Source organism: Pinus tabuliformis, chromosome Q (assembly GCF_031772625.1).
Source record: "Pinus tabuliformis cultivar Carrire ecotype Pingquan chromosome Q, CPIR1, whole genome shotgun sequence".
Classification (NCBI taxonomy): domain Eukaryota; kingdom Viridiplantae; phylum Streptophyta; class Pinopsida; order Pinales; family Pinaceae; genus Pinus; species Pinus tabuliformis.
The window spans coordinates 1,315,750,786-1,315,761,062 of NC_142296.1; the positions used below are offsets into that span (position 1 = coordinate 1,315,750,786).

Consider the following 10,277-nt stretch of genomic DNA (forward strand, 5'->3'; position numbering starts at 1 on the left):
CTTTCCTCCATTCTCCCCCACATACCCCCTCCTTTGCATATGCTTCATTCTATATAGATTCACAACTCCATACACATGTTCTCTTGCACAACTGAATCTGTAAAAGTTTGAAATGAAATAAGAGGTAAACGCACTAAAAGTCCCTCTATCCTCACTTATGTAAAGGACCTGCTCAAAGATTTGTGTCAGTGCCAATGACAGTGCTCGAGCACTCACTAACAAAATAGTCATTTACAAAATTACTCTAATTTTAATTTAAAAATGATTTGTCGGGCACTAACAAACACTGAAATTAAAATGCCCTCCATTAGGGGAATTATGTGACATCAAAGCTCGCTCAATCAATCGAAAATTAAAAATAACATTTTCAAAAATTAGAGAAATATTTTTGAAGTATAAATGCAAATATTCAATATTTTCCAAAAACTTTAATTAAAATTGCTAAAAATCTACACACTAATCAAGTGTCAAGAGTCTTTGACCACCAAACAAATACTATAATCCTAGGAGAGAATTTAAAAATAAGATGTCATGAAAAAGAAATGTTGCACACTGAATTCTCCAATTCATAAATTTAAATGTGAGGGATATCTTATTCCTAAATTAAAATGAAAACCAATGTTAAAACCATAAATTCACAAAATCTTATTATTATCAATTATTTTAATTAATTTTTAAAAATATTTATAATAAATATATAAATAATCCATCCTTAATTTAAAATCTTAAATGATGGATCTATATTTATCATTTCGTTTAACTAAATTTCAAAAGACTTTGAAACTGTTTCAATAAAAATGAAGTAATAGCTTTGAATATGGTAAAGTTTTTGCTAATTTAAAGGAAATGTATCTTTTTGTTATCAAACTTTTTACCAAATACAATATTAAATTGATATTTTAGATAAATTAAAATATCTAATTTATATGATTTATGCTGTAAAAAAATTACTGGGCATCTTAATTCAATAAAAAAACATCAATTCACCTCCAACTCATCTCTCCATAAATATTTATTATTACGCCCTGGAACATAGTTCGAGGGAAACCCCACCATACAACTCCCGCGAAGGTTACCAAACCCACATTTGAACTTCCAAACTTCAAATTTTTCTGGGCATTTGCATTCATGGGTTCATTATTTACATTAACGGCTATGCTGCAGCGAATTAACCTCTAAATTGCTATGGGTAATTTATTACCAAAATTGTTGTTTTCACCCACTAGCTTCTTACAGAGCAAGCAATAAAAACACCTCAATTCCACCCAAATTATCTGTTCTGGATTCCTCATATTCATATCAAGGAGATATCACATGGTGCCGGCTTCAACGCACTCTGCTGTAGACAGTACTAGCTCTCCAGAGTATCGAGGATCAAGGACCGCAGGGTTGGAAAACATGAAGGGTTCGATGGTAATTTCTTCAACAGATTTGCGGAAGGATCCGCCCCTTTCTCCTGTGAGCGTAAATGCCATCGAGGAGAGAAGATTGATATGTGGGATACTGGATTTGAACATTCGACCTGCAAATTCAAAAGATGATAGAGGTATATTTCAATCTCATATGAACCTGAACATTATTTTTTTCTTTAATGTTTTCTTAAACCCTCTACAAGGTATGGACTGTAATGCGATGTTTTATTTCTATCTATTCTTAAGTTTTTAGTCTGGCCCCAGAATATTTTGGACAGTGCCTAGAACTTTAATTTCTGAATTTTATATGCAGATAGCAGCACCAATGCCATCTGCCTTTCTGGAGAGAAAACACCACGCATTGGAAATCAAGGTATTTTCATCGCTGTACATTATAGCGTCACATTAATAAATAGAACAAACACAGTATCACGGTGAGTTTTATTGATTCAAATTCTACATCATCAAGTTCATTTGGGTACTGTTTTAAGTCCATGAGAATGGAACTGAAACTTCTGTCGTTGTTTTTATAATCCATGAATAACAGGCTTTTATTTTATCTTTTTGTCTGTGTGTTTGTTAAATTGTTCTTTATTTATTGTATTTTAAGTAATACGCTTTTGCTGCTGATAACCTTCTTTCAAGTTTCAACTTAACTTCGTTGAATTCTTATTTTGGGGGTGTTTTGGTGAGTGTTCTATGTCATTAGACTGTTATGACTGAAACTATAAGTTTCCAGTGCAAACCTTCCAGCTCCCAAAGCTGTGGTGAGAACATGGGTGTCTAATAAGCATGGAGTTGTGTTGGAGCTCTAAGATTTGGCGGCTCCAGTTAAAAACAGATTGTCAATAAAACTCTTTTGGCTTTTCTCTTGTCAACTGTAATATTTTTCTTTGCTTGCAGATCCAGTGTCACTCAATGTTGAAGATGACAATCACAGAGTTGTGTGGAGCAATGCTATTTTCTGCAGAGAATCTTCAATAGAAGTTGCCAATTCTATAAAAAAACACAAAGGAGATGATGCAGACAGTGGAGACAACGAGGTTTCCAGTCCATTTGTAACTAGTCTTGCTAGAAAAGGCCAAGACAAGGGAGAGGATACCAATTCTTCTAAGGAGAATGGGAATTCAGATGCTGAGTCCACAAGTAGCACTCGGTACATCTCCATTGCAGTGCAGGTTCCAACATCTGAGACAAAGAGAGAGGCCCTTATTGGGCACACTGAAGGCAAAGGCCTGCAATGTTCAAATAAAGCTCTGTTTTGTATGGGATGCTCTACTTCCCAAAATGTTGTGGATGCCATGAATAATGATTTTTCAATTGAACACAAAGAAATTGAAGGTAAAGATGAAACCCTTGTGAAAAATGATTGCATTGATTTGGGAATTGAGGAGATAGAGAAGGAAATCTCCCGTCTTACACAAAAACTAGCAGAATTGAAATTGCAAAAAGCTTGTGAGACACCATCCCGACTAGTTGATATTCAGCACATATCTAGTGAAAAAAATACTCCGGTGAAAATTGCAAATGAGTTAGAGACTAGGAATATTGCTCAAGAAGGGAGTTCTGAGAAGAAAAAAAGAGGAAGATTTGTCCCTGCTAAATTTCTTCAATATAATTCGAAAACCCAACCAAGTTTTGAGAAAAAGATTGCTGAGACGGCCACAAAGAGCAATGCCAATTGGAGAAGCCCTCAAATTCAGAAGAAATCTGGGTCATCTGGGCCTCAATTGCGAAGTATAGCTAGCAAGGTGAGCTGTGCCAAAGAAGACAAGTTTGAAGGGAAGAAAGATCAGGTTGACAGACAATTGAACCCAAAGAAAATTGATCTGTCTAAGGGTGTAGCAGGAGAGGGATGTTCTTCTAGAAGATTTAATGGAAAGGAGAACATATCTCCCTGCAGAAGTTCTTTAGAGAAGAATCTCAGCTTTTCCCCAAATTCAAAGTCTAAAGAAGTTGCTAAGGACGGAAGGAAGCTAGGAAAAGTCTTGCCTGAGAATTCCAAGAAGTTTTGTGAAATATCGGAGAACAAGAAACTTCAGAAGGTATCTTCTAATGCCACTATTGGAAATTGCAGCAAAGTGCCCCTAAGTAACCAGGCAGATAAGGTGTCTCCTCCCAAGAGACAGGGTCGAATAGTTGCTAGCAGGTACGCCCAAATCACCACTCCTAACAGGAATGCAAGCTCTCCTCAAATCCCTGCAAAGCTGAGTTCTCAGAGAAATGTGCATGGAAAGAGAATATCAGTAGATATGGAGGTTGAAGATGTCAAAGAAAGATTAAATAACCATTCCGCCAAGAGACCTGCTGTGGGTCGTTTAGTTGGCAGTCCCTCTGTCAAGGACATCACCTTGAGGACTGGATATCAAAGTGGAGTCGTGGGATTCCCACCAAAGTCTGGAACTCCTCAAAAGTCACCAATGCCAAATTCTGGAACTCTTCAAAACTCACCAACACCATATCCTATAACGCCTCAAGATTCAGCATCAATGAATGAAAAGAAGAAAACACCCAGCCCTTGGTTGAAAGATGGCAAAAGCACATCCCATCTGACAACAGTTTTGGCTCGAAGACATGTGACAAGAACCAACAATCAGCAGTCAGTTCGTGCCAATTGGAAAGAACCTTCAAATAGAATAAATACTATAACTGCAGAAAGGAGTATCAGCAAAACATTTGATCCGTCTACTAAAAATCACTTCGGGGGGAGTGTTTCTAACATGAACCAAGAGCAGGTTTCTGCACAGTCTGCAGCCCAGTCTTGCTCAGCTGTGTTTCAGCTCCGTGATTGCCTGGAGCCAGAGAGAATGAAGTTGCCAAAAGTAAGCACGTTCAGGTTCACTGCCAAAAGTCCTCGAGATTCTGGTTGTCTCAAAAGAGTAGTAGATCAGACTGGAAAACATCAATTTTCCATCTCAGATAAGATCAAGAGTACAAAGTTGGCTAACAAGAGAAATGCGTCATCAGTATCTAACTCTTCCAGAATAGAGATGGTTGAAATCAGACAGATACTCTCATTTGAAAATGAGATTAATCTTTAGGATTTCTCATTCATTTTTCAGCTCAGATGAGATTGGATCATTGGTGTGCAACTTCTCCAGAATAGAGGTAGACAAAATCAGACAGATACTCTTATTTGAAAATGAGACAGACATTGTTGATATTCAGGGTTTCTGACATATTGTGGATGTTGCTTGAGGCTAATTTTATTCCATGTAACTAAAAGCAGTGGGTTTGGTTGAAGATTACTGAGTATCGAATGCTTTTATCAGTTCTTATATTTGCAGTTTTACTAAAATTTGCTTTCTGTTGTTCTTGTCCTGCAGGACCAGCACTTTTTGTCTATCCATGGATTCATGCCAGCTTTATTTTTTCCAAAAAATATTCCAGACAGTTGAGTGAGGTTGGGGTGAAGGAGACTTCTTTTGAAGCTAATAGGCAGAATGTTAATTCATTATTTCTAGTTTGACTTGGGTGGCAGTAAATAGGCAAAGTTCTGGAATGCCTTCCCTACTTTTGCATTAGATTTTATATGGATCCCTTGTAAAATGATTTGAACTTTGAAGACTATTTAGTTAAAAATAAGTTGTCTCAGTGGCAGAAACTGAGAAATTTGAGACTGACATTACATATCTGCTTTTCAATTCTCTTTTATCATATATCTTGTAGGAGCTCTTTTCTCTATCTTGTGTCTGTAAAAGGAACAATTTTTGGGGGAAGTAATACAATATATGGAATTGGTTCTTTCTTACTAATTAATAAAAATACTCGTATATTGCACATACTGGCATGATACAACAGATGCATTTATTATACGCATATATCAACGCCATATTTCCTTTTTTTCTTTCTGAGATTTCATTATAAGTTGTTGCATATAGCGTGCTCCTGGATGTAAATTTCATTCTTTCTGAAATAACGATTGTATTAGTTGCAATTATCGCTGAGTCAAACAGAAGGTATCAACTGTACTTGTACTTGTACTTGAATTTGGCATGCCATCTTTGGGTCACTCGTTGTTTTTCTGCACATAAGTCTCATGGGTCTTGCTATTTTTGGTTTTATTAGAGTTGTGTTAAGAACCAAGCATATGTTTTGTTGCTGGTGGTTTCCATCCCTGTAGATTATCTGTTTTATGACATGACAGTGGGCAACCAAACATAGTGATGTTTTCAATGAAAACTGTCTTGCAACTGACGATGAAGAATTCAGGGACTTGGCATATTCTGCCATCAATGTTATGTACAACGGTTGTGCTTTGCTTTTCTCCATACCATCCATGCTAACTTAGTGTTCTGTTGTTTTTGGATGTTGCTGTGATTTCCTAGCTTGTTTGTATCCAAGGTGTTTGATTTTTAAGCCATGCCCATACCATACAGATTACATATATTTCATAAGCTCTAAATGATGTTAGAGTAAACGAGGGCATAGTTTTGTACGCAATGGACTCTATTTTTTGTTGACAATATACAAATCGCGTTTTTAGATTCCCAAAAATAAGGACGTTCAGGTTCACCACCAAAAGTCGCTAAGATTCTGGCTGTCTCAAAGGAGTAGCAGATGATAGATCAGATTGGAAAACATTCAGTTTCCAGCTCAGATGGGATTGGAAGTGTAAATTTGATAGATAATGGATCATCGGTGTGTAACTCTTCCAGAATAGAGATCGATGAAATCAGACAGATACTTTCATTTGAAATGAGGTGGTCACTGTTGATCTTCAGGGTTTCTGATACATTTTCCAGCTCAGATGGGATTGGGAGTATAAAATTGATCAATAAGAGAAGTGGATCATCTGTGTCTAACTCTTCCAGAATAGAGATGGATGAAATCAGACATACTCTCATTTGAAAATGAGTTAGACACTGTTGATCTTCAGATTCTGGTATACTGTGGATGCTGCCTGAGGCTAATTTTATCCCATATAATTAAGAGCAGTGGGCTTGGTTACCAATTCTTATATTTGTATTTTTGCTTGTGTTACGGGATCTGCAAGGGCTAGAGGCTCGACCTGTGGATCCATCTTTTGGATCTAGATTAGCCAGGGGCCTTACGCAATGTTTTATGGGCTGATTAACCCTCTCATGGAGTTCCTATGTCAATGAATAGTACCACATGGTCATGTCTCATAGTTTGTAGTTCATGACTACATTATGATCAGATTCCTTGTAAGTGACCTCTTACCACGATAGGGAGTGGAATAGGGTCTCTACTAATGTTAATTTGGCCTCGAGTACCTTACGATACTGTGTGTTTTGGATCTGGATTAACCAGGGGCCTTACGGAATGTTTTATAGCCAGATTAACGCTCTCATTGAGTTCTTATACCAATGGTTAGTATTACATGGTCATGTCTCGTAGTTTGTAGCTCATTACTACGCTATGATCAGAGTGATTCCTTGCAAGTGACCTCTTAGCACAGTAAATAGTGCAATAGGGTCTTTAGTAATGTTAATTTTGCCTGGACTACCTTATGATTTTTTGTGTTTGAACTTTGAAGTTTTGGCCTTTGGTTGTAAACTAAGCTGATGCTATAGTTCAAGTAAGCTTTCTCATGAAAAATAGATTGGGTTGATATAAACCTTGGGAGATAAGTCGCAATCTGAATTTTGGAGAGTAATCCCCAAAAAGCTTAGAAAACACAATGAGAACCTCTGAATTGACTTTGCACATTGCAACTATAAGCCAAGACCTATATAATGTGATATAAATATATTTTGTGTCCAGAAGGATTTGTTTTCCATAATGCTTTTTCCTTAGGATGCCTTCTCCATTATGATTTAATCATATATTCACTGAAGTGCTTGATCACAATTATTTTTCTCAACTGTTCAAGGGTCCTTGAGTTCCTAACACTTTCAACTATGCTTGTGGAGAAATAACAATTCATTGATCTGGACGCTTCGTTTCCAAACATGATACTAGAAAAACATTGTATAACCTTCCTTTAGTTGGTAGATTGAGTCACATATAAAACCTGTCTTACATTTATACTTGTATTCCAAGCTGAATGGTCCATAGAAATTTAGGGTTAGTTTCTGTATGTTACTGTTATTAAGACTGAGCTAGACACTGGTTTTTCTAAAACATATATGAGGAAAACATTGTTTAACCTTTTCCTCTAGTTGGAAGATCCAAGACATATGAAACTGGGCTACATTTACTTCAAGCTGAAATGGCCAATAGAATTCTACGGCTAGTTTCTATTTGTTAGCATTATTCAGCAACAGTTGTTTATATGTTTGAAGTCAAACATAGAACAAACCTCCTTCCTGAAATTCCTTCTTTGATCAATGGAGGTCTGCTTGTTCTTTCCTTTGATTTCTTCATTACCTAAGTACTTATTTAAGACTTGGATGCTCTTCCTTGATTGCTCGAGACGGCCTTCATTGTTGGAATCTGTTAGTTTTTTATTTTTTTTTGGAAAAATGTCTTATATTAATAGAAATTCCAGCTTTGTATTGTATACGAATATGAATCAGAATAATAGCAGGGCCTATATTCATTCTGTATATGTAAAACATTGATTCTTCACATGTATTTTCAATTTACAATTTAGGTATTAACCACTAGGCCTATTTACTATTCTTGGACATGTATTTTCAATTTTGCATTAAACTGAGTTTCTTTTAATTTACATAGTACTATAGAGTATAGACATGGAACCATCATAGCTGTATACCACATAAATCCATTGTGAATAAAGGGGAACCATCATAGCTGTATACCACATAAATCCATTGTGAATAAAGGCCTAAGATCTCCTTTGTGGTAGTGTGTGGAGATTCTCAACAAACATCTTATTGGTGGTTCATTTTTGTGGTAGTGTGTGGAGATTCTCAACAAACATCTTATTGGTGGTTCATATAAATGAAAATGCAGTGAATGCAAAAATATATGGATTCACGTGTCCACTAAGATGAAAGCCCATCTCATTGGACGGACTAAATAGGAGCATTGGCATGCATGGATTCATATGATACAAATGCTGGATTTGGACACTAACCTAGAGAAGGTTTGAGTCCTACAAAACATAAATTCTATGCTTCTTTGCAAGATGTTGTTGATGAGAAATCTAGGAAAAACCGTGTGTCTTTGTAGCTAAGCCTCCATGGTTGTGATTGATAAAATGTCTACTTTTGTACCTCTTGAAGCAAGATTTAATAACTAGGTAAGAGAAGTAATTGATGAGTTTGTAGCTTGTTGGGTCTATCGAAATGGGATAGCATTTATTTTGGCATATTTATTTCATTGGCAACAAATTATCAAGGCACTAAATGAAATGCTGAAGGGGTACAAGAGCCCCAGTTATGAAAAAGTTTGCAATACATTATTGATGTAAAAAGGACAATCCGTGGATAAATAATTACAATTAATTTAGGATATATGGGTAAATAAGCCACCCTTTAATTGATGTAATTGCAATATGCCCATAAGGGGCGATGTTTTTGAAGGGCAGTGGCGTGGAGAAAGATACAACATCCATCTCCACAATTTTTATTGATGTAATAGAAAATTTGGGGCCATAGAATGTTGTCGAAGTCACCATGGACAATGCACAAGTTTGTAGAGTTGTATGTTTGATTATAGAGGGTGCCCCAGTTATGAAAAAGTTTGCAATACATTATTGATGTCAAAAGGAAAATCCGTGGATAAATAATTACAATTAATTTAGGATATATGGGTAAAAACATGGGTGTCCATCATTTCTAATGGATAGAGAGAAAATAAGCCACCCTTTAATTGATGTAATTGCAATATGCCCATAAGGGGCGATGTTTTTGAAGGGCAGTGGCATGGAGAAAGATACAACATCCATCTCCACAACTTTTATTGATGTAATAGAAAATTTGGGGCCATAGAATGTTGTCGAAGTCACCATGGACAATGCACAAGTTTGTAGAGTTGTAGGTTTAAGTATAGAGGGTTAATATGGTCACATTTTCTAGACTCAATGTGTGGTACATGTGTTTATCCTTATGCTTGCAAAGGTTAGTGAGATTGAGCGGATCAACAAAACATATGTAGAATAGAGGAGATCCACACACTCTCTCTCCAATTTGATATGGGTCTATAACACATATCATATTGGAACTTCAATATGATATATGTTATAATTTCTCAATTTGTATATGATTTTTTATTTGATATTTATCTTGTCAAAATTTGTAGGTTGTTGAAACCCATTGTGACTCCCACACTCTAGTGATAAAGAGTGTTATGGAGGTCAAAAAAGAAAGCAATGGTCATTGATCCTCTTTGTGAGTTGTGGAGGATTTCAATCAAGTCTATCATTCTTAATAATGTATGGTGAGATAAGGTTAAATATCTTTTACACTTTATAGAATTAATCCTAACCATGATCAAAGCATGCATATATATATATATATATATATATATATATATATATATATATATATATGCTTTGTTTGGGGGAATTCTATGCAAACATAGATAGTATGCTGGAGAGGATGAAAGTGATCTATTTGAAGTATTTTATCGTGAAATCAAGGACATCGTTACCAAAATGTGGAACAAAATAACTTCAAAATTATACCTTTTGGCCTATGCATTGCACCCCAAATATTATCATTCTAAAAATTTGTCATTACTAGGGAGAACAACCCCAAATAAAGATTCTGAAGTGGTACAAAGGTTATAAGACAACTTTGAGGAAAATATGTAGGGATTTTTGATTCACTAACCATGGATGCTCATGAGCATATTGATTTTATTATTGTTGGGGATTCCATGGTGAGGACAATGTTCATCTCTCAATGGTGTTATTGGACGTCTCCAATTCCTCATTAGTTGAGAATAATTGAAGCACATATGGCTTTATCGATTTGGTGAGGTGAAATAGAC

At 35.9% G+C, this 10,277-nt stretch overlaps 1 protein-coding gene across 1 annotated transcript; it reads left to right on the top strand.

The window, feature by feature from the left end:
- The first annotated feature begins 1,036 nt into the window (after positions 1-1,036).
- On the top strand, positions 1,037-4,519 carry LOC149224676 (uncharacterized). Its single transcript, XM_089386219.1, has 3 exons — positions 1,037-1,546; positions 1,726-1,785; positions 2,316-4,519. Exons 1-3 carry the CDS (start codon positions 1,315-1,317, stop codon positions 4,451-4,453), a joined length of 2,430 nt encoding a protein of 809 aa, XP_089242345.1. The 5' UTR covers positions 1,037-1,314; the 3' UTR covers positions 4,454-4,519.
- The last annotated feature ends 5,758 nt before the right edge of the window (positions 4,520-10,277 follow it).